This window comes from Conger conger, chromosome 14, assembly GCF_963514075.1.
Source record: "Conger conger chromosome 14, fConCon1.1, whole genome shotgun sequence".
NCBI lineage: Eukaryota > Metazoa > Chordata > Actinopteri > Anguilliformes > Congridae > Conger > Conger conger.
The window spans coordinates 42,854,274-42,879,443 of NC_083773.1; the positions used below are offsets into that span (position 1 = coordinate 42,854,274).

A 25,170-nucleotide genomic window follows, 5' to 3' on the forward strand; every position below is an offset into this window, starting at 1 on the left:
AGAGAACTACATTTCCATCCCTCAGCTCCTCAGATAACTACATTTCCATCCCTGCCCCTCACCTCAGAGAACTACATTTCCATCCCTCCCCTCACCTCAGAGAACTACATTTCCATCCCTCCCCCTCACCTCAGAGAACTACATTTCCATCCCTCAGCACCTCAGAGAACTACATTTCCAACTCTTATCTCCTTTGCCTTTGCAGACTGTTTATGATCAACTGTAGGGCTACTACTAATAGAGGGAAGTACCGTCAACTAGCTGACAAACTGCAACAGATACATGTTTAACCAATGTGTGAGCGTGTGAGTGTGTGAGCGTGTGAAAGTGTGAGCGTGTGAGCGTTAGAATGTTCTACCTTTGCATTGAGCAGCACATACAAAACGTGATCCGGGTCAGTGCTGGCTCTCCACTGCAAGGCCTCGGCTAGGTACTGGTGCTGCTGAGGGGAGCAGAGTTACAGTGAGAACTCACACACACGCTCACACGCTCACACGCTCACACGCTCACACGCTCACACGCTCACACGCTCACACACAAACACACATACACATACACATACACATACACATACACATACACATACACACACACACACACACACACACACACACACACACACACACACACATAATACTGAGACAGCCACTGAGCTCACACTCACACACACGCACACCATCCCCCCAGTTAATGATTCACGCTGTGGCACTTTCATTGAGCCCAGAACCAAACCTCACTTATTATGCCACAGATGCATCACCGGTCAACCAGTCATCATCTGTGCGGGCAGTGGCTAACTACGCACTTTTAAATTCCTGAGGAAGTGCGCACCCTTTCCACTGACTGCAACCACACACCGCACATTCTGCACAACCCCGACAAAGACCCAATTTTACGTGCACTCCGCAGAACAGCCCTGCACCACTGAACAAGTCACCAAGTAACAAGACCAAAACCACACCAAGGCAGGCGATTACACAGAAGGGGGAAGAGTCAGCAACAGCTTGGCACAAGTTGGGGGGGGGGGGGGGGGGGGGACCCATCAATTTCAATGGAATGTGACAAGAATCAAAACAAGATTTTTTTGAAGCAAAAAAACAAAAAAACAAAAGATTGCACAAATTGGCCGTTAATGTGGATGATGCATCACCCTGATATATTTCTATCCATTATGTGGTTTGAGCCATGATCAATAAGGATTCAGTGACTGAGAATGTATACATGGCTGAAAAAGGAACGCTTTCAGAATGCACATGCAGGCTGCTTGCTTGCTTCAGGCAGGAGACCATGCAGTGCTTTGAGCTCTCATACTGTTCCACATCCAGAGAAGCATCACAGGGGTGCACATAATCTCTGACTTAACACTCGTGCATATTCAATGCTTTAAAACCTTAACACTGTGCATATTCAATGCTTTAAAACCTCTCTGGAATGCCAAATCGGATGTTGCATTGTTAGATCAGCCCTCTATCATGCGTGATTTTTGGAATGCACAAACTCAAGTTATTCTGGCTAGGGACTAACTGTGACTGTAATGGCACAGGCTACGGACTAAATGTGACTAATGGCAGGGCTATGGACTAAATGTTACGAATGACACGGGCTATGGACTAAATGTGACTAATGGCAGGGCTATGGACTAAATATGACTAATAGCACAGGCTACGAACTAAATGGGACTAATGGCACAGGCGACAGACTAAAATGTGTCTAATGTGACAGGCTACAGAATAAATGTGACTAATGGCACAGATTACAGACTAAATTGGACTAATAGTACAGGCTATGGACTAAATGTGGCTAATGGCACAGGCTACGGACTAAATGTGATGGAAATGGCACAGGCTACAAACTAAATGTTACTAATGGTACAGGCTAGGGACTAAATGTGACAGAAATGGCACAGGCTATGGACTAAATGTGGCTAATGGTACAGGCAAAGGACTAACTATGTTTAGTTTTAATCTGTTTCTCAGCCACAGTAATAAAGATTTTCTCCTGAGGGCTAACGTTACACTATCAGGCTTATGTGAACCCCTGACGCAGTATAGTAAAGGGTGATGGTCATCCAATCAGGACGCTGTGTGGAGACTGACAGGCTCAGGTGTGGGTGGGGCCAGCAGGCAGGGCCATCCTTACCATCGTAGTGGGCCACATACAGAGCTACATCCCCACAACAATGGAGACAGAGAGAACAGAACAAGCCTTTAGTCAGACATTAGAGAGATGCAGAGAGCAGAATGAGCCTTTAGTCAGACATTAGAGAGATGCAGAGAGCAGAATGAGCCTTTAGTCAGACATTAGAGAGATGCAGAGAGCAGAATGAGCCTTTAGTCAGACATTAGAGAGATGGAAAGAACAAGCCTTTAGTCAGACATTAGAAAGATGCAGAGAACAGAACAAGCCTTTAGTCAGACATTAGAGAGATGCAGAGAGCAGAATGAGCCTTTAGTCAGACATTAGAGAGATGCAGAGAACAGAATGAGCCTTTAGTCAGACATTAGAGAAATGCAGAGAGCAGAATGAGCCTTTAGTCAGACATTAGTGAGATGCAGAGAGCAGAATGAGCCTTTAGTCAGACATTAGGGAGATGCAGAGAGCAGAATGAGCCTTTAGTCAGACATTAGAGAGATGGAAAGAACAAGCCTTTAGTCAGACATTAGAGAGATGCAGAGAACAGAACAAGCCTTTAGTCAGACATTAGAGAAATGCAGAGAACAGAATGAGCCTTTAGTCAGACATTAGAGAGATGGAGAGAACAAGCCTTTAGTCAGGCAACAGGGAAATGGAGAGAACAGAGGCTTAACCTTGGCAAGACTGAACTTCTCAACATCCCTACTGTCCTCTCCAACAATCGAGACGATCTCTCTGACTGACCAGGGCTTTGTGGTATCCTCCTCCCATACAGCCAGGAATCTTGCAATGACCCTTAATGACCATCTCAGCCTTGCTCCACATATATCCTCCATTGGTAGAACCTGGAGGTTATTCCTCCATAACATATGCTGCATCTTTCTTCTTCTGACAGAGAAAGCCACCCAGCCCCTCGTCCTGGTGCTTGTCATCTCTTGCCTGGATTACTGTAACTCCCTCCTGGCTGGTCTCCCAGTTCGTGTCATCAAGCCCCTCCAGGTGGTCCAGAATGCTGCAGCCGGCCTGACCACCGATCGGCCCAGGTTGGCTCATGTCACCCCATTTTCCATCGCCTATTGCTGCACGCATCCGTCTCAAGGCGGTAGTATTGGCATAGCAGGCTGTTAAGGGGACTGCCCCTCTGTACACCCAGACTAAAATGGCACCCTACACCCCAGCGAGAGTGGGTCCGGTCGCCCTGTGGTCCTCTCATTACGAGCACCAGGCGGTCGAGCTGCATGTTCACGCCTGTCCTCTGTTCTGGTTCCTCAGTGGTGGCATGACCACTGTCAGAACAACAGAATCCCTCCCCATATTTCAACGCAGACTGAAAACACACCTTTTCAGACTGTACCTTAGTCCTCCATCCTGGCTTTAAGTCATGAAGGGACCAAGCTATGACATGAGCCTCAAACCACTGTGTTGCTGCCAGATATGCAGTAGATACTACAATAATTGTTTCTTCCGAATATTTATCTACTGCATATCTGGCAGCCTGATGGTTTGAGGCTCATTTGATACATTGGACCCTTGATGACAACAAATGTGCTCCATACTGCATCAACATCATTTTCAGTTGAATCTAGTCCCACCTCCCAATTCCCATTGAGATCCATTCAAATGCAAAGAGTTTGTAGGACAACCTGAAATTAAGATATCCAGACTCTGATGATGTTGATAGGTCACAGACATCAGGAAGTCATGGCATGCAAAGGATATTTAATCAAATACAAATCTCAAAACTAAATACAAATCACTCTTTTAATTGACATTATGCCAATTTGTCTCAAACTTTGAAATGGGGGACTACATGTAAAAAGTGCTGTAATTACTACAAGATGAATCCAAAATGTATAAAATTTGAATGAAAATAACACAATAAGGTAAAAAGAAAAAAGAAAAAAAAGACTTATAACTGTGCTCACTCAATGACAGTGACTGTGTTATTATAACTGTGCTCACTCAGTGACAGTGACTGTGTTATTATAACTGTGCTCACTCAATGACAGTGACTGTGTTATTATAACTGTGCCCACTCAGTGACAGTGACTGTGTTATTATAACTGTGCCCACTCAGTGACAGTGACTGTGTTATTATAACTGTGCTCACTCAATGGCAGTGACTGTGTTATTGTAACTGTGCCCACTCAGTGACAGTGACTGTGTTATTATAACTGTGCTCACTCAATGGCAGTGACTGTGTTATTGTAACTGTGCTCACTCAATGACAGTGTTATAACTGTGCTCACTCAGTGACTGTGTTATTGTAACTGTGCTCACTCAATGGCAGTGACTGTGTTATTTTTACTGTGCTCACTCAATGACAGTGTTATAACTGTGCTCACTCAGTGGCTGTGTTATTGTAACTGTGCTCAATGAGTGACTGTTATAACTGCTCACTCAATGACTGTATTGTAACTGTGCTCACTCAGTGACAGTGACTGTGTTATTATAACTGTGCTCACTCAATGACAGTGACTGTTATAACTGCTCACTCAATGACAGAGACTGTGTTATTGTAACTGTGCTCAATGACAGTGACTGTGTTATTGTAACTGTGCTCACTCAGTGACAGTGACTGTGTTATTATAACTGTGCTCACTCAGTGACAGTGACTGTGTTATTGTAACTGTGCTCACTCAGTGACAGTGACTGTGTTATAACTGTGCTCATTCAGTGACAGTGACTGTGTTATAACTGTGCTCACTCAATGACAGCGACTGTGTTATTGTAACTGTGCCCACTCAGTGACAGTGACTGTGTTATTATAACTGTGCCCACTCAGTGACAGTGACTGTGTTATTTTTACTGTGCTCACTCAATGCAGTGACTGTGTTATAACTGTGAACAATGGCCTTACCTTCCTGAGCATTTCCTGGTCTTCAGTCACACCCAGTTCTCTCCCAGCTGCCTGCGCAATTCTCTTTCCTGCCACCAGGTTGCCCACCATGATGGAGGCTGGACCCACCCCCACTGAAAGGGAGACAAACCAAATCGGTCAGTTTTGCTGTGGTTTGGGAAGGTTGGTGACACAGGTGTTTTTACCTGACTGTTTTTGCAGTGGTTTGGGGAGGTTGGTGAGGCAGGTGTGTTCATACCTGGCTGTTTTTGCCATGGTTTGGGGAGGTTGGTGACGCAGGTGTGTTCATACCTGGCTGTTTTTGTCGTGGTTTGGGGAGGTTGGTGACGCAGGTGTGTTCATACCTGGCTGTTTTTGCCGTGGTTTGGGGAGGTTGGTGACGCAGGTGTGGGGGCACATCAGGATGTTGCAGGGGTGCAGGTTTCCCTCCAGGAGGTGCTGCTTGGTCTCAGAGACGTGGATGCCGCCCAGGGGAGTTTTGGGGAGGCTGTTTGCCGGAACCAGAGCCAGACAGTACAGACCCACCTGGTGGATGCTCTCTATGGCCTGCAGGAGGAAACACACAGAGAGAGGGATGGAGGGAAGGAGGAGAGTGGAGAGAGGGATAGATAGAGGGAGGGTGGAGAGAGGGATGGGTGGATGGATGAAAGGAGGAGTGGAGAGAGGGATGATAGAGGGATGGAGGAGAGACAAAGGGATGGATGGAGGGAAGGAGGAGAGACGAAGGGATGGATGGAGGGAAGGAGGAGGGGAGAGAGGGATGAATAGAGGGAAGAAGGAGGGGAGAGAGGGATGGATGGATGGAGGGAAGGAGGAGGGGAGAGAGGGATGGATAGAGGGAAGGAGGGGGGAGAGAGGGATGGATAGAGGGAAGGAGGAGGGGAGAGAGGGATGGATGGCTGGATGAAAGGAGGAGGGGAGAGAGGGATGACAGAGGGATGGAGGAGGGGAGAGAGGGATGGATAGAGGGACGGAGGGGGGACCTGCAGCACTCGGCTCATCCACTGGAAGCTGTCCTCCTCGCTGGCGTCAGGCCTCTGCTCCGCCACCACCACGATCCTCTCGTCATAGAACACGGTCACAGAGAAGACCGCAATCCTGCAGATACACCACACGGTCACACACAGATACACCACACGGTCACACACACAGATACACCACACCGTCACACACACAGATACACCACACGGTCACAGAGAAGACCGCAATCCTGCAGAAACACCACACCGTCAGAGAGAAGACCGCAATCCTGCAGATACACCACACCGTCACAGAGAAGACCGCAATCCTGCACATACACCACACGGTCACACACACAGATACACCACACGGTCACAGAGAAGACCGCAATCCTGCAGATACACCACACGGTCACACACAGATACACCACACCGTCACACACACAGATACACCACACCGTCACAGAGAAGACCGCAATCCTGCAGATACACCACACCGTCACACACAGATACACCACACCGTCACAGAGAAGACCGCAATCCTGCAGATACACCACACCGTCACACACATAGATACACCACACCGTCACACACACAGATACACCACACCGTCACAGAGAAGACCGCAATCCTGCAGAAACACCACACCGTCAGAGAGAAGACCGCAATCCTGCAGAAACACCACACGGTCACACACACAGATACACCACACCGTCACAGAGAAGACCGCAATCCTGCAGATACACCACACCGTCACACACACAGATACGCCACACCGTCACACACACAGATACGCCACATGGTCACACACACAGATACGCACGCTCCCGGACACAGATACACACACTCACACACAGATACATACGCACACAAAGATACACACAGTCACACACACGTGCACGTGCACGCTCCCGGACACACACACACACACACAAACACACAGATACAGACACACACACACACACACACACACTCTCTCTCACACACACACACACACACACACACACACGCTCCCGGACACACACACACACACACACACACAGACACACACACACACACACACACACAGATACACACTCCCGCACGCACACACACAGATACACACTCACGCACGCACGCACGCACGCACGCACGCACGCACACACACACACACACACACACTCCCGTGCACACGTGCATGCTCCCGGACACATATACACACACACACACACACACACACACACACACACACACATATATATACACAGTCACACACAGTCACACACGCTCTCACACACACGCACTTTTATTCACACTGCGTCGTCCCTGTCGGCAGCCATTTTGTTTGCCACGCCTCTTCACACTGTTAGCTAACGTTAGCTAACACTCACGGCGAACAGGAAGCAGTTTGATGTAGCCGAACGTTAGCTCCACTCACCTCCCGCGGTACACAGTGCGTATGGGCTCCACCGCCAGGGCCGTGGCCACCACGTCATCCGCGCTGTGCCTGCGTCCGCTGACCATCAACAGCCCCTCGTTCCTGCCCACCACAAACACCAGGCTGCCCTGCAGGAATACACACACTCATTCCTGCCCGCAAACACCAGACTGCCCTGCAGGAATACACACACTCATTCCTGCCCACGAACACCAGACTGCCCTACAGGAATACACACACTCATTCCTGCCCACAAACACCAGGCTGCCCTGCAGGAATACACACACTCATTCCTGCCCACCACAAACATCAGGCCATGAACACGTTGAGTATGACAGAATGACTCAGTCCAACCAATTTCATTTCAGCCGATTATTACTTTAGTTGCATTTGTGCCTCGCGTACTGTTGATTGAACTCACGACTACTGTCTGTTCTGGCTCCACAGTGGTGGAATGAACTGTTGAGGTCAGAACTGTAGAATCTCTCCCCACCTTCAAGCGCAAACTGAAGACGCACCTCTTCAAGCAGCACCTCTCCCCGTCCCTCCCTACCTCCATGTGAACCTTAATTGTTGTCTTTCTGTGATTTACTTTGTGTATCGGTATTTTTAGTTGGCTAGGTAAGCAGTGTTTGGATAGTTAAGTTCGGTCACTTATGCTTTGTTGTTTGTTTGTTTGTTAAAAAAAAAAATTCAAATAGGCCCTGGTCCTTATCGTTGTTGTACAGGTAGCAGTTGAAATTGTACTTCCCTCTAGGGTCTTTCAGCGCACTTATCCCTGGTTATGGGTATGCACTTTGTTGTACGTCGCTCTGGATAAGAGCGTCTGCCAAATGCCATTAATGTAATGTAATGCAATGATCTAATCACTCAAAAGGCCCTTAATCTGAAACAGCCGGAAGCCAAGTTTTCCCTTTTTCTGATTAATCGATTCCGTTATATTATAGACTGGCCGGGAGAGGACCTCAGGTACACCTGATTAAAACCTGAAACATACTCTATGCAAGGAGGGCAAATGCAAATGTCAACGCGGGACACATGCAAGCTCTTTGCTTTATATCCCATACGCACGTTTACCGGCTTGTTTTTGTGAGGTTATATGCTGCCAATCCACAAGATGGCAGCCTGGGATAATCTGGCTGGAGTGAGCGGAGAGGATCTCTTCTTTGTGTGTTTGTTTAAAAGTTTTACATCCTGTTTACATTTACCGCCTCTAATGAAAATGTGTGGGATGGCAGCGCAAGTTTGCATCACATTACAAAATTTGGATTGCACACACAAGAAACATCCTTTGCTTCGCTCCTTTGGTAGTTCCACACCTTCACGTTCCTTGCGTAGATAACGTAACAGGCTTTAAGCCGGACATTTCTGTTCTAATTTCCAGTGGGGGTGGCCTTCTGAGCAAGGATTCCCCGCCCCCCCCATTCCTCCAGTGGGATCAGAGACATGAGCTGGGGAGGAATCGCCTGCTTTTGAAAGTCAACCGTTGTTTTCCCTTCGTTTTTGATGTTTGTACGGTTTATACAGTCCTGAGCTGTCATGATCAGTGCAGGGCAGAATGCATTACATTACATGTTATTTAGCTGATGCTTTTATCAAAAGAGACCCCATTTGATTTGACTAAGCAGGGGACAATCCCCTCCTGGAGCAATGTGGGGTTAAGGGCCTTGCTCAAGGGCTTAACAGCTGCACGGATCTAATCGTGGATTGAACACTGGGGATTGAACCTCCAACCATGCGGGTTCCAGTCATGTGTCTTAACCACTATGCTACAGGCTGCCCATATGCAATGCAGTTGTCTTCAACTGGTGTCTGAAAACGCAAACGGAATGTCAAATCCATTCAAGGAGAAATAGGTGAAATCTTTCAAAGAGAAGGTACAGGTATACCTACAAGAAACAAAATGACCACAACTGGAATGGAACATGAGAAATGTTAAATATTTGGTAGGAATTCATTCTACAGTTCCTATAGTAGCCACCAGATGGGGGTGGTGATTCTTATTTCAAATTCAGCTTTATTTGAAAGGAACAAATTGGAATTTTTGGAAAAGGAAATACTGAACATAAACTGGTGACATTAGTGTAAAGGAAATATACTGGATGGAGAGGCTGATGTATCTTTTGAGACTGAATGAGGACTTTTTTTCTTTATTCCCAAGAGGAACATATTTGTCGTGCATCAGGAAGACACCAGCATCAGCGAGGATGTAATTAGACAGCAATTATAAGGGCAATGAATGAAACTTCCTCACAAATCACAACAATGTTCATATGCATGTTTTTTTTTTGTGTGTGCGTTTAAACTCATTAAAAAATAGGAAAGGACTGAAGTCAGCCATTTCATTTCCTGCTCACATACCGGGCCCACGAATCCCAGCAGGCCTGACCGTACGAAGGGAATCTCTCCTATCGGGGCCCCACTGGAGTTCACAGGAATCACCTAGAGACAAACACACTTAGTCTCCAATGGAAAATGGACAGCAGTTATATATTGCTTTCATCCAAAGAGCTGTACAATTGATGCCTCTCATTCACTCATTCACACACACTCACACCAAAGGCAATAGGCTACCATGCAAGGTACATGAGCATGTTGCTGAATTGCCGAAATACTTTTTACACTAGCATGTTTCAGAGTTCTGGTTCATGGCATGGCACATTTCAGAGCAAAAGATAAAGATGTGCCAGTGTGGTGCACATTCTTACATACATGCACTTACATAGCGTGTTCCAGTAGCGTGTTCCAGCAGCTTATTTGCCAAACGCATGTTACTGTGTTTGTGGAGAATGGCAGACGAGAGCACAGCAAATACCTCAAACGTGTTTTTGGTGACACCCGGCAGGCCATAGTACATGGTCCCTCCAGCTCGAGAGTTTACCAGGATCTCCCCAATCTCATCTGTTTTACACAGCTGGGGCGGACCATCAGGCTTCACAATGCACATCAGGGCTGCAATGAAGAACAGAATCACAACATCAGGGCTGTAGTGAAGAACAGAATCACAACACCAGGGCTGTAATGAACAGAATCACAACACCATAGCTGTAAAGAACAGAATCACAACATCAGGGCTGCAACAAAGAACAGAATCACAACATCAGGGCAGTAATGAAGAACAGAATCACAACATCAGGGCTGCAATGAAGAACAGAATCACAGCATCAGGGCTGCAATGAAGAACAGAATCACAACATCAGGGCTGTAATGAAGAACAGAATCACAACACCAGGGCTGTAATGAAGAACAGAATCACAACATCAGGGCTGTAATGAAGAACAGAATCACAACATCAGGGCTGCAATGAAGAACAGAATCACAGCATCAGGGCTGCAGTGAAGAACAGAATCACAACATCAGGGCTGTAATGAAGAACAGAATCACAACATCAGGGCTGTAGTGAAGAACAGAATCACAACATCAGGGCTGTAATGAAGAACAGAATCACAACATCAGGGCTGCAATGAAGAACAGAATCACAACACCAGGGCTGTAATGAAGAACAGAATCACAACATCAGGGCTGCAATGAAGAACAGAATCACAGCATCAGGGCTGTAATGAAGAACAGAATCAGAACATCAGGGCTGTAATGAAGAACAGAATCAGAACATCAGGGCTGTAATGAAGAACGAATCACAACATCAGGGCTGTAATGAAGAACAGAATCACAACATCAGGGCTGCAATGAAGAACGAATCATAGCATCAGGGCTGTAATGAAGAACAGAATCACAACATCAGGGCTGTAATGAAGAACAGAATCACAACATCAGGGCTGTAATGAAGAACAGAATCACAACATCAGGGCTGTAATGAAGAACAGAATCACAACATCAGGGCTGCAATGAAGAACGAATCACAACATCAGGGCTGCAATGAAGAACGAATCACAACATCAGGGCTGTAATGAACAGAATCACAACACCATAGCTGTAAAGAACAAATCACAACATCAGGGCCATAATGAAGATCAGAATCGCAACATCAGGGCCATAATAAAGAACAGAATCACAACATCAGGGCTGTAATGAGGAACAGAATCACAGCATCAGGGCTGTACTGAAGAACAGAATCATCAGTACTGCAGCACACAGAGAGGGCCCCTGTGAGGGATCTTACAGGCCTCACCTCCAGGCATAATGTGCCCCACGTCCTGCACGGTGAGCGCAGAGTTCTTGTCCTCCGTGTTGACCCGGATCACGCCATGACTCAGACCCCCCATGGACAGGATGGCCCGCGCAGGAAGGGGCGCGCCGGGAACGCCGGGCCTACGGGGGGGGGGGAATCCACAACACAATAGCGTGTGCAAAAAGTGAAGGGGTCTGAATACATTCTGAGGCCAGGGTTATACCAGTCGTTATACCAGTCACTAACCGCACCTTTCCACTGGATGGACAACTTAAAAGCACTCCTGAATTAACCTCAACACTACCTTAACATAAACCCATTTAAAAAAAAGAACAGTAGCTACTGTGATTGCGCTCTTTCAAATCGGTGTGAAATAGATTAATTATTTAGGCCTAAATAATAGTTACAGTATACCTACGGGCATAGAAAAACCATAGCTAAGCTGTCTTCCACTAAACTGAGTGCCTATATATGGGAAGCCATCAATGCCAAAACCTCTTCAAAAAGTCTTCTCATCATGGTTTGGTAAAACAAGTGCCCTGAACAATTTCAACGTTGCCAGTCTATTTCGCCCAGTGTTCTACGTATATCGCTATAGCAACATGGCAGCTCCCAGCAACTTTGGCATGACCGAGCCATTACACCTACTGTAAATAAACCCTTTAAGGTGTATCATCACAAACACATGATCACAATGTTCACCAACCCACAGACACTCCAATGCTGATGTAACAATCACTCCTGGCACCTGAAGGCAAGGGAGTTCTTGAACACTAACTTTTTTTTGCAAAAACACGTACTCTTAAGGGTTAATTAATTAAAGGTGATGGGGTGTGCAAACAGTTGCCTGGATATCCGCAAAGAAAAGGCCCAGCCAAAATTGAAATGAGGGTACCGCTACTGCTTGCTGCTAAGAATCTTGAGTGGACCAGCTTGACTTCATAATCATAAATATTATACAACGGATAGGTCTGGTCCATTGTCTCTATTGGTCAGTTTGCTTTTCAGCCATGCCAATATCCATGATATACGCACGGCTAAATGGAATGTTCACACACCTTTTAATATTACTCTGCGTTTGTAGATCACCGTTATCTACTTTTTTCTAAATTAACCTAACGTTATTTTCATTAACACTAGTAGCCCACCAAAGTAAAACTTAATTAAAAGTGTCCTTTAACCTTTTTTGGAATGTCGAAAGAGGTAGGAACTAAAAAAAAAAATACAACTAAGGCAACATCCTCAAATCAAAATACTGACGAAGCAAATGATGTCTCATCACGACCCTCTGGATGGTAAAAGGCGTGTCGGAGGAGGGGTAGAGGGGCCTGGTTTGAGGGGGGTGGAGGTCATACAGACCCTCTGGATGGTAAAAGGCGTGTCTGAGGAGGGGTAGAGGGGCCTGGTTTGAGGGGGGTGGAGGTCAGACCCTCTGGATGGTAAAAGGCGTGTCTGAGGAGGGGTAGAGGGGCCTGGTTTGAGGGGGGTGGAGGTCATACGGACGCTCTGGATGGTAAAAGGCGTGTCTGAGGAGGGGTAGAGGGGCCTGGTTTGAGGGGGGTGGAGGTCAGACCCTCTGGATGGTAAAAGGCGTGTCGGAGGAGGGGTAGAGGGGCCTGGTTTGAGGGGGGTGGAGGTCATACGGACCCTCTGGATGGTAAAAGGCGTGTCTGAGGAGGGGTAGAGGGGCCTGGTTTGAGGGGGTGGAGGTCAGACCCTCTGGATGGTAAAAGGCGTGTCTGAGGAGGGGTAGAGGGGCCTGGTTTGAGGGGGGTGGAGGTCAGACCCTCTGGATGGTAAAAGGCGTGTCTGAGGAGGGGTAGAGGGGCCTGGTTTGAGGGGGGTGGAGGTCATACGGACGCTCTGGATGGTAAAAGGCGTGTCTGAGGAGGGGTAGAGGGGCCTGGTTTGAGGGGGTGGAGGTCAGACCCTCTGGATGGTAAAAGGCGTGTCGGAGGAGGGGTAGAGGGGCCTGGTTTGAGGGGGGTGGAGGTCAGACCCTCTGGATGGTAAAAGGCGTGTCTGAGGAGGGGTAGAGGGGCCTGGTTTGAGGGGGGTGGAGGTCAGACCCTCTGGATGGTAAAAGGCGTGTCTGAGGAGGGGTAGAGGGGCCTGGTTTGAGGGGGGTGGAGGTCAGACCCTCTGGATGGTAAAAGGCGTGTCTGAGGAGGGGTAGAGGGGCCTGGTTTGAGGGGGGTGGAGGTCAGACCCTCTGGATGGTAAAAGGTGTGTCTGAGGAGGGGTAGAGGGGCCTGGTTTGAGGGGGGTGGAGGTCATACAGACCCTCTGGATGGTAAAAGGCGTGTCTGAGGAGGGGTAGAGGGGCCTGGTTTGAGGGGGGTGGAGGTCATACGGACGCTCTGGATGGTAAAATGCGTGTCGGAGGAGGGGTAGAGGGGCCTGGTTTGAGGGGGGTGGAGGTCATACGGACGCTCTGGATGGTAAAAGGCGTGTCGGAGGAGGGGTAGAGGGGCCTGGTTTGAGGGGTCGTACCGGCGGAGGGCCACAGTCATGGCCTCGGGAGACGTGGCGCAGGGGCAAATAACCTCCGGCTTCAGCCCGTGATTCAGGAACACGTTCAGGAAGGCATCGCACGAGGACACCGACCCTACCACGCAAACACAAGAACAAACATAAACACAAACACAAGAACAGACATAAACACAAACACAAGAACAGACATAAACACAAACACAAGAACAGACATAAACACAAACACAAGAACAGACATAAACACAAAGACAAGAACCCAAAGTGGCAATTAACAGCGCCCAAACAGCATGTAGAAATCATGTACGTTTGCGCTGTAAAGACACATTTGATGAATGGTAAAATCATTTCCAGTCCCAAAATGTTACATACTGTTCCCTAGCATGCAAGTTGCGTGATGATCTGCCATTGCTAAGGCTGTCACATGCCCACTGACCATTGATTGACTGATAGCCGCCATTTTTTAAGACATGACTATCACTGTACATTCAACGTGAGAGTGACACATGAAAACAGCATGCAAAATCTCAACTTGATTGGTCAAACGGTTGAAGAAAGAGGCAGTTACACCTGCCAAGTTTCATTTTTTTTGCTGCCCATTCCATTTCAGGGCATAATAATAATAATAATAATAATAATAATAATAAATATATATATATTTCTTTTTTCTTTTATTCACTTTGTGCTCGGACCCCTAAAAAGCTTACTTCACAGGCTGTGCCTTAAAATAAGTTTTGAAAAAAAGCAGTGTTGTGACAGTGTCTGTAAAAAGCTCTTTACTAGTAAATACACCACTGTATTAGGTAGGTCTGTACATCAGCTTGTTAAATGTACAGGTCTATAATATTTCATCAGTCAATCGTGTGGCAGCAAGCGAATGCATAAAAGCATGCTGACATGGTTAAGAGGTTCAGCAGTTTTTCAGAATGGGAAAGAAATATGATCCAAGTGACTTTTTTGAGTATCTCAGAAACTGCTGATCTCCTTGGATTTCTAGAGTTTGCAGAGAATGGTATGAAAAACAAAAAACATCCAGTGGGCAGCAGTTCAGTGGGCAGAAATGTGTTGTTAAAGAGAGAGGTCAGAGGAGAATGGCCAGACTGGTCGAAGGTGACAGTAACACGCATTAAAACAGTATGCAGAAGAGCATCTCTGAACACACCTCTGCTCTCAAACATCTCTGCTTCAAACCTCTAAGTGGATAGGATACAGAAACAGAGAAATACCTAATAAAGTGCTCACTGAGTATATAACGGAACTGAATGGAGCAGATGTAGATTAAAACCCAAAAAAGATCAGGACAGATCTGGGCTGAATTTAGGAAGGGAAAGAAGCGCTCAGAAACTCACAGGGGTTGGCACCATCGGCGACGATGAGCATCCGGAGAGAAGACAGGTTGGTGTCGCGCTGGTCTCTGTGGGCCATCATGGCCCAGTGCAGGTCCCGGCACTTCACCAGGGCCACACGAGCTGCACAGGGAGAGAGGGAGCTTCAACACAACCAGCTCACAACAAATCAGCTCACAGCCAACCAGCTCACAGCCAACCAGCTCACAGCCAATCAGCTCACAGCCAACCAGCTCACAGCCAACCAGCTCACAGCCAATCAGCTCACAGCCAACCAGCTCACAGCCACTGAGCTCACAGCCAACCAGCCCACTGCCAATCAGCTCACAGCCACTGAGCTCACAGCCAACCAGCTCACAGCAAACCTGCACACAGCCAATCACATCACAACCAACCAGCTCACAGCCAATCAGCTCACAGCCACTCAACAGCAAACATACCCACAGCCAATCACATTGTAATCCTGCCCACAGCCAATCAGCTCACGGCAAACATACCCACAGCCAATCACAGTGTAATCCTGCCCACAGCCAATCACCCAGCCCTTGGTACTGTGGGTATGCTGCACCCGAGCACCTCCTACCTTTGTGTGTGTGAACGCGCTGGACCCAGGACAGGGGGCAGGCCTTCATCACAGCGTAGGGCACGCTCACAGTGTGGATCCGGTTCATCACGCTCTGAAAACACACGCCCAGAAAACACACGCCCAAACCATTTACACCAACAACACACAACACTGTCACCGGTGGACCTGCCCTGCAGGTGCAATCCTCTGTAAAATTGATATTGAATTATTGATAAAAGTTACATATTCATTCCCAAAATACTGCAACACCCTGAAACGTAATCAATCGCTAACAGCGGATTCTCCAAGTTGAATTTGAATTGACCTGGGCTAAATAAAAATATATATTTGCAAGCAGCGATGAGACAAAGAGGTATGAAAGTCAGAGTGGCCTAGAGATAAGAACCACATATCCTGATAAAATAGATCTAACAGCAGTTAGCTCTGCCTATCAACAAATTTGGCGATTTAATAGAAAATTATACATTTGATAATAATTAAAAATTACAACCAACAAAATATATTATGTTGGATAAATAAGGAAAAAAGAGCACAATCGTTGAGCACAATAAAACCAGTAAATACATAAAACAAAGGAATCCAATAGAGAATAATAGAGGGCCAAGGTCCACAGAGAGGCAGTAATCATGTGGCAGCAAGTAAATGCATAAAAGCACGCCGACATGGTTCAGAGGTTCAGCTGTTTTTCAGAATGGGAAAGAAATATGATCTAAGAGACCAAAGAGCCAGCTGGCTGCTTACCGCGAGCACGCCGTGCCACAGACCCATGTCCTTCTTAAAGTCCAGCACGTTGACCAGCGTCTCTCCTGAGGAGACGAGAAGAAACGGCAAACCCAGCGCATTACACCGCATGGTCACATGACTCCACCAGACACTCACCAGGGACAGTGCAAGAGCAAATTCACCTTTAAAGCTTGCAGAATCTCACAGCAAATTCAACATTAACCTGTATAATCGGCTGTATAACACACACGGTCGTGTACAAGCCTCTAGTACAAGTCCAGCACTCTCCGACACGTGCAGCAAGTGAGCACACGTCATGTTCCTCTGTCTGATGAACAAATATTTCATGGGCAATGTTTTCACACACAGACACGCAGAGCGCACTGAATAATTCAGCATTTCTGAAAGGCACCCCAGCACAGTACAGATCCAAGGGGCCTGCAGGGGAGCGTGCAGGGGCCCGGGGCCTGAGTGGGAGCCCCTGCCTCCTGACCGGCCCCTGGGTTCTGGCCCTCACCTTCGCAGTAGTTGCAGGCCTGCGTCAGGGCCTGGCAATGCGTCAGCATGGCAATCTTGGACACGGCCACGCCCATCACCGTGCCCTCCTTACTGGCTTTGTACTGAGGTGGAGACACAAGAGCAGCATCATCAGGACCAGAGAGTCTGACTTTAAAACCTGCTCTTACTTTCTAAAAGCACTTTTCTCCACCAAACAGCCGAGACGCCACAAGACCGCTTTAGAACGTCTTTAGACGGTGTGAACAGTCCGGTTTTAGAACATCAACTCTCGGTAGCTGACGTTTCGAAAGCTGAGCATGTCGAGTCTTAAGCCCGGAGGTTTAGAACAATTACTGATTTAAGGTTACAGTTAGCTCAGGTCATCATGGAAACAGATTATTCGTTTACTCGGCACTTTGGTGTGGACTGCCTAGTCCATACTCACGGACATTTTGATATTTAAACATGTTCCAAGATTTCTCTAGTCTTGTCTAGTCTCGTCTCGGCTGTTTGGTGGAGACTGGGCTTTACTTTAAAACCTGCTCTTACTTTTTTGAAAAGTACTTTTCTTCCTTGTTTTTAGTGGTAAGACTCAAATCTCAGAGAGAAATTCTTAAAGGCCCACACACACCAGCTTTCTCTTCCTGGTTTTAGTGTCTGAAGTGGGCACAAAATGTTTGCAAAGAGCAGTGACGTAGGTTTTTTTTATTTTTATTTTTTTCATTTTTAAGTCTCTAACCCTGCAACCAGAGCCCAATTGCCCCTCCCCCTCCGCCCACTTGGTCAGCTCGGTGCTAACATTTAGCAACGTCATCCGATAATTATGCAAAAATATACGTCATGTATACAAACAGCTATTAAAAATAGCTATGGAGTTAGACCCTAAAATATGGATACGTCTACCAAAATTGCAATTGTTTTACTTTGATCAGTATGGAACACAAATCAAAAGCTCCAGGATGATATGAAAAGCAATGGCTAAAAACACAAAAAATGTGTGTGGGCCTTTAAACTTTCCTTAAATCTAGACAGCTTCTCTGTCTAAGCCAATACAGTCTTTGTTTCAGGCCCACATTAACAGAGAGGCCTTCTTCCACCCGAGGAACATTTCTAATTGAGGAAGATATTGTCCCTGCTGAATGCAGAAAGCTGGTTAATGGCTTTGTAGCCTCTAGGCTGGACTACACTGATGCTTTATTGTCTGGATGCACTAGTACAGCCAACCAGCGTCTCAAAACTGTACAGAATCTGGCTGCTTCAAGAAAAGATTTGAGCATTTGGTAACGCCTTATTTTACAGCCCGTTAATTAGTACTTACTGGGTAAATACCAGGTACTTATTAGGTAACCATTTAGATGTTTGATTTCAGAGGTAAGTACTATGAAATGCGCTGTAAAATGTACTTGCACAATCCTTACATATGGTACTTAGTGACTGTTTCATAGTACCTACCACTGAAATCAAAGTACTTACTGAACCTAATAATTACAATAATTAGGCAAGTAGCTGTGCACTTATCCGGTAAGTACTATGTAATTAACGGGCTGTAAAATTAAGCGTTACCGCATACAGAATCTTTTCATTGGTTGTCTGTTAAATTTAAATTAAACAAAAACTAGTTTACACTCATAAGACACTATCTGGCTTAAGCAGGTTCTTACTGAGTTGGGCAAGTGTTGATTCACCTCGATGAGGCCGGGTCAGTGTTCGGGGTGTGTGGGGTCTCAATGTAGGCAGGGTCAGTGTTGGGGGTGTGTGGGGTCTCGATGTAGGCAGGGTCAGTGTTGGGGGTGTGTGGGGTCTCACCTCGATGTAGGCAGGGTCAGTGTTGGCTGTGGGTATGTGGGGCTGCCAGTCCTTGGAGGGTTTTGTCAGGTATTTGGAGTCGGTTACTACCCACTTCAGCAGTGGCCAGCCTGCAAGAGTCGTGGGACATGAGCGACAACATCCAAACCAACGGCCAGGTATGCTGTGATCGTCCAAACAAGCATTTCCCAAATCAGGGGGACAGAGAGCTGCCTGGAGGGCGAAGAATGGCCGGGAACATTACTGATACAACGTTTTCAGTTTTTAATTTATTCCTGGGCTTTCTACGGCAATATCCGTGCCGTTTGGCGCTTTATCCACTGACCTCTGAACTGCAGTATTTCCCCAGTGGGGGTCTTGGGCAGTCCCTTCAGACAGACTTCACTGGTCAGTGCCAGGCTCACACCACAGCTCCCCAGCAAGAACCCAATCTGCTGACTCCCTGCATCCTGGCAACCAAACACAGAGAACTCATCTAAAACCCAAACACACAGAGAAGCCATCTAAAACCCAAACACACAGAGAAGCCATCTAAAACCCAAACACACAGAGAACTCATCTAAAACCCAAACACACAGAGAAGTCATCTAAAACCCAAACACACAGAGAAGTCATCTAAAACCCAAACACACAGAGAAGCCATCTAAAACCCAAACACACAGAGAAGTCATCTAAAACCCAAACACACAGAGAAGTCATCTAAAACCCAAACACACAGAGAAGCCATCTAAAACCCAAACACACAGAGAAGCCATCTAAAACCCAAACACACAGAGAAGTCATCTAAAACCCACACACAGAGAACTCATCTAAAACCCAAACACACAGAGAACTCATCTAAAACCCAAACACACAGAGAACTCATCTAAAACCCACACACAGAGAAGTCATCTAAAACCCAAACACACAGAGAACTCATCTAAAACCCAAACACACAGAGAACTCATCTAAAACCCACACACAGAGAAGTCATCTAAAACCCAAACACACAGAGAAGTCATCTAAAACCCACACACAGAGAAGCCATCTAAAACCCAAACACACAGAAACCTCATCTAAAACCCAAACACACAGAGAAGCCATCTAAAACCCACACACAGAGAGGTAATCTAAAACCCAAACACACAGAGAAGCCATCTAAAACCCAAACACACAGAGAAGTCATCTAAAACCCAAACACACAGAGAAGCCATCTAAAACCCAAACACACAGAGAAGTCATCTAAAACCCAAACACACAGAGAAGCCATCTAAAACCCAAACACACAGAGAAGCCATCTAAAACTCAAACACACAGAGAAGTCATCTAAAACTCAAACACACAGAGAAGTCATCTAAAACCCAAACACACAGAGAAGCCATCTAAAACTCAAACACACAGAGAAGTCATCTAAAACCCAAACACACAGAGAAGTCATCTAAAACTCAAACACACGGTCAACGACACGCACACCACACACAGCGCAATGGCTGCAGCAGTGTAATCCACGCATGCACACACGTACACACACGTGAAGCTACCTTCACTTTGTCCTGCGCGACAGATTCGGACCCATTTGGTTAGAAAGCGGTAAAGACCCTTACTTTTCGAGAGAGCGGCACCTCTATTGGCACTGGGATGACCTCTGCGAGCAGGCAGCCATAAAAGGCCACCCAGAACATCCCCGGGTCACTGTTAGGATAGACCAGTGCCACCTGCAGAGAGAGGAAGAATATACCCGGCACGGGTCAGCCAAATCTCACACACTCTGCACATTAACATACCCAGGTATGAGTCAGCCAAATCTCACACACTCTGCACATTAACATACCCAGGCACGGGTCAGCCAAATCTCACACACTCTGCACATTAACATACCCAGGTATGAGTCAGCCAAATCTCACACACTCTGCACATTAACATACCCAGGCACGGGTCAGCCAAATCTCACACACTCTGCACATTAACATACCCAGGCATGGGTCAGCCAAATCTCACACACTCTGCACATTAACATACCCAGGAATGGGTCAGCCAAATCTCACACACTCTGCACATTAACATACCCAGGCCTGGGTCAGCCAAATCTCACACACTCTGCACATTAACATACCCAGGCCTGGGTCAGCCAAATCTCACACACTCTGCACATTAACATACCCAGGCATGGGTCAGCCAAATCTCACACACTCTGCACATTAACATACCCAGGAATGGGTCAGCCAAATCTCACACAATCTGCAAATTAACATTATATCAGTTTAATATGAGTGACTTGATTCCCCAGGAAATTTCCCTTATTCCCAGATTGCGAAAGGTATGACTCACTTACAGTTATTTCTGAGTTTTCCAACACACCTCATAAATCAGTCATTTCATGTGAATCAAAAGGTAATGACTGTCCCCAAATAATTCAGTGTAATGCGTGAATGAAGTCAGTCTAATCAGTGCAGTGTAATGAGTAAGTGAAGTCAGTGTAATCAGTTCAATGCAATGTGCAATTGAATTCATTGGAATCAGTTCAGTGTAATGTGTCCATTTACTGCAATTGAAAGTGTAATAAAACTCATTCAGAAAAGCAATCCCAGGTCATGTTGGCTCAGATGGACTCTGCACGAATTACATCTGACAGAAACGTGTTCATATTCACTCAGGGGCATGACAGTCACTGAGCTGTGGACTGGACATTCTGTAACTGGTCTCCTACCCGATCTCCTGGCTTCAGCACCTGCTCGTTCTTAGCGCCCAGTCTGTTGAGGAGGGTGAATGCCAACTTCACACTGCGGCTCCACAGTTTCCCTAGGGACATGGGGAGGCCCACGCACACATGCACACACACAGACACACACAGACACACAGACACACACACACACACACACACACACACACAGACACAGACACAGACACAGACACAGACACACACACACACACACACACACACACACACACACACACACACACACACACACACACACACGATCAGAATCACTGAAAAGCTGCAGTGTGCCTGGAGAAAAATTCAAGGGCAGTTTCCATGGACCTTAATTGTAAACAAATTATCTTATAATAACCGAATAAAGAAATAAAGAGCACACGTCCTTTTTTTTCATTTAAATCAAGCCCTCAAATTACAACCAGACTGGCTAGGAACGGTTTGCTTAGAATAAAAGAACATTGATTCCAGAAAATGCACAACAGCTTGAATTTCATTGATCTTTCATTTACATTATTACATTGCAGGCATTTGGCAGACACATATCCAGAGCCACAAACAAGAAAGTACAAAACCATAACCAGGCACAAGTATGCTGGAAGACCCTAGAGGGAAGTACAGTTCCAGGAACGTGCTAGGAATGTCCACAGAGATAAGAACTTGGGCCTTGTAGATTAAATGAATAACAGCCAAAATGTAAGCACCTTACTATACTCAAAAAGCAAGAACTACCACGAGCTTGGCTTTTACACAATGGAATTTCAGACAAGTTATTAAAACATGACTTGACAAAATGTGACACGCCCTGGTGCTAAAGCAATTAAGTATGATATCAGTATTGGCCCCAGAATTGACATCTCTAGGGAGTCTGGAACGTGAAATGCGTTACTTTGCAATCTGTTCAAGCAATATTTAGCCAGTTATGTTTGAACTGACAGTTCTTACTGAAACAACAAGAGATCATGATTCATCAGAAGCAGTGACTGGCCATTGGTTCATAATACAGCAGTTAGTGATTGGCCCTTGGTTTATAATAAAGCAGACCTCAAGGGCGGACTGTCAGTCCCATAAAAAAGTTTTTGCCCCCTTCCTGGTTTCCTCTATTATTGCATATTTCTCACACAGAATGGTTTCACATCTGTCGGCAAAATATAATATTAGACACAGGGAACCTGAGTAAACGCAGAACACATTTTTAAAAAATCATTTCAATTATTTCATGAAAAAATACAAAAATACAAAAATACTTTTCCATAGCAGAGTGAGGGTCTGAGACTGACGAGCAAAGCTACGACAACGTTCCACTGTAAAGGGCTGCATAAGGAGCATTGAGACGAGAGGGTTTACCATAGGTCAGCGTATAGAGGGTCTTGCCGGTGATGTCGAGGGCGGTGAGGGCGGGGCTCTTGGCCTGTGAGGCCCCCCAGCGAGCCAGGGAGGCCTGGAGTGCCGGGGGCCAGTTACTGACCACGCCCAGAGGCTCCCCCTTCACCGGGATGATCTGCCGGCCTTCCGGCCTGGGGGTGTGGGGGTCGGGCAGGGGGACTGGAGAGGGAGAGGGAGAGGGAGCAGGGAGAGGGAGCAGGGAGCAGGGAGAGGGAGAGGGAGAGGGAGAGGGAGAGGGAGCAGGGAGAGGGAGAGGGAGAGGGAGAGGGAGCAGGGAGCAGGGAGCAGGGAGAGGGAGAGGGAGAGGGAGAGGGAGAGGGAGCAGGGAGCAGGGAGAGGGAGAGGGAGAGGGAGAGGGAGAGGGAGCAGGGAGCAGGGAGCAGGGAGAGGGAGAGGGAGCAGGGGGATTTGGGGAGACACGGAGAAAGGCTTGATCAATAATCTTGTGTGTTCCAAGCACAATCAGTCAACCGAGTAAACCTTATGGCAACCTTTCTCAGATGGTGTGATTAAATACCACTCAGAAGACAGAGGAACAACAGAATGGCAAGACAAAAAAAACGGAGAAAACATAAACAACAGAGCAGATCATAAGACAGCTATTGAATCAGAGAGCTACTGAAGAAAATGGCAGCACATTCCATACAGGTAATTAATATGGGCGATCGTGGAAACAAAAGGACAGCGATAAACTAATATCTGGTTAGCTAGCATCGTGCAACCATACACATTACATTACCTGTCGCTGGTCAGAATTTAAAAGTGACCGCTAAGAGCCAGCTATCGCTGTGCCACATACCCCGGGCAGACAGGGCCTTTACTGCATCAGTGTGCTGAGGTCCCCGACATACTGGTTTACTGTGTCAGAGTGTTAAAGTCCTGAACATACTGGTTTACTGTGTCAGAGTGTTAAAGTCCTGAACATATTGGTTTACTGTGTCAGAGTGTTAAAGTCCTGAACATACTGGTTTACTGTGTCAGAGTGTTAAAGTCCTGAACATACTGGTTTACTGTGTCAGAGTGTTGAAGTCCTGAACATGCTGGTTTACTGTGTCAGAGTGTTAAAGTTCTGAACATACTGGTTTTACGGGCAGGTGTTATATCCCCAAGGACATTACAGGTCAAGCCAGCAAGAATAAGGGAAAGTGGACCACAATAAGCTCTTTAACTCGCATCCCATCCTCACGTGGGGGGAGCATAGAGACCCATCAGGCTACACACTTCCCACAGAACCGGCTTACCCTCCACAATCTCTTCGGCATCGTCCACAAAGAACTCGCTGAGAGGAGGCCTCTTGGGGCGCTTCAGGGTGTTGAGCAGCTGCTGGATCTTGGTGGAAACCCTGCTGTGAACAGGAACACCTGGAGAGACGAGAACCCGGGTCACACATACACATACACATATACATACACATACACCCGCACACACACCCACACACACACATACATATACACACCCACACATACATACATACATACACCCACACCCGCACACGTACACACACACAGACATATATACACACACCCACACATACATACACACACACACACACACACACACACACACATACATACATACATACATACATACATACACCCACACCCGCACACACACACACACCCACACACACATACACATATACATACACATACACCCGCACACACACCCACACACACACACACACACACACACCCACCCACACACACACATACATACACACACCCACACATACATACATACATACATACATACACCCACACCCGCATCCGCACACACACACAGACACAGACACAGACACAGACACAGACACAGACACACACATATATACACCCATACACACACACTTGCACACACAGATACAAATGTACACCCATACACACACACAGACGCACGCACACCCATACACACACCCATACACACACAGACACACAGACGCATGCATGCACGCATGCACACACGCACACACGCACACACCCGCACGCATGCACACACGCACACACACACCTTACCATCATCCAGTCTCAGGGGGACCACGCAACAAGGGTCAAGACAACTAAACGTCATCACAAAACTTTATTCTGAATATTAACTGAACATAAGAGGGTCATCTTCTGAAAGGGCTTGACAAAAAAGGGTCATTTGTTT

At 46.8% G+C, this 25,170-nt stretch overlaps 1 protein-coding gene across 2 annotated transcripts in view; it reads right to left on the bottom strand.

Annotated features, from left to right (window-relative positions):
• The window catches only part of dip2bb (disco-interacting protein 2 homolog Bb), a 57,793-nt gene that overhangs the window by 15,279 nt on the left and 17,344 nt on the right, over positions 1-25,170 (bottom strand). Inside the window, exons 7-25 of one of the 2 annotated variants that reach the window (XM_061219171.1) lie at positions 24,267-24,393; positions 22,987-23,184; positions 21,634-21,725; positions 20,531-20,641; positions 19,273-19,396; positions 18,948-19,057; positions 17,161-17,263; positions 16,662-16,726; positions 15,918-16,011; positions 15,338-15,457; positions 13,992-14,106; positions 11,499-11,638; positions 10,185-10,321; positions 9,731-9,811; positions 7,370-7,497; positions 5,977-6,091; positions 5,338-5,539; positions 4,994-5,106; positions 359-439 (exon numbers count right to left, since the gene is read on the bottom strand). In XM_061219171.1, the coding sequence (XP_061075155.1) occupies positions 359-439; positions 4,994-5,106; positions 5,338-5,539; positions 5,977-6,091; positions 7,370-7,497; positions 9,731-9,811; positions 10,185-10,321; positions 11,499-11,638; positions 13,992-14,106; positions 15,338-15,457; positions 15,918-16,011; positions 16,662-16,726; positions 17,161-17,263; positions 18,948-19,057; positions 19,273-19,396; positions 20,531-20,641; positions 21,634-21,725; positions 22,987-23,184; positions 24,267-24,393 (2,256 nt within the window). Of the gene's footprint in view, positions 1-358; positions 440-4,993; positions 5,107-5,337; positions 5,540-5,976; positions 6,092-7,365; positions 7,498-9,730; positions 9,812-10,184; positions 10,322-11,498; positions 11,639-13,991; positions 14,107-15,337; positions 15,458-15,917; positions 16,012-16,661; positions 16,727-17,160; positions 17,264-18,947; positions 19,058-19,272; positions 19,397-20,530; positions 20,642-21,633; positions 21,726-22,986; positions 23,185-24,266; positions 24,394-25,170 lie in introns of those variants that run through there. The other variant, XM_061219172.1, reaches the window with a different exon arrangement.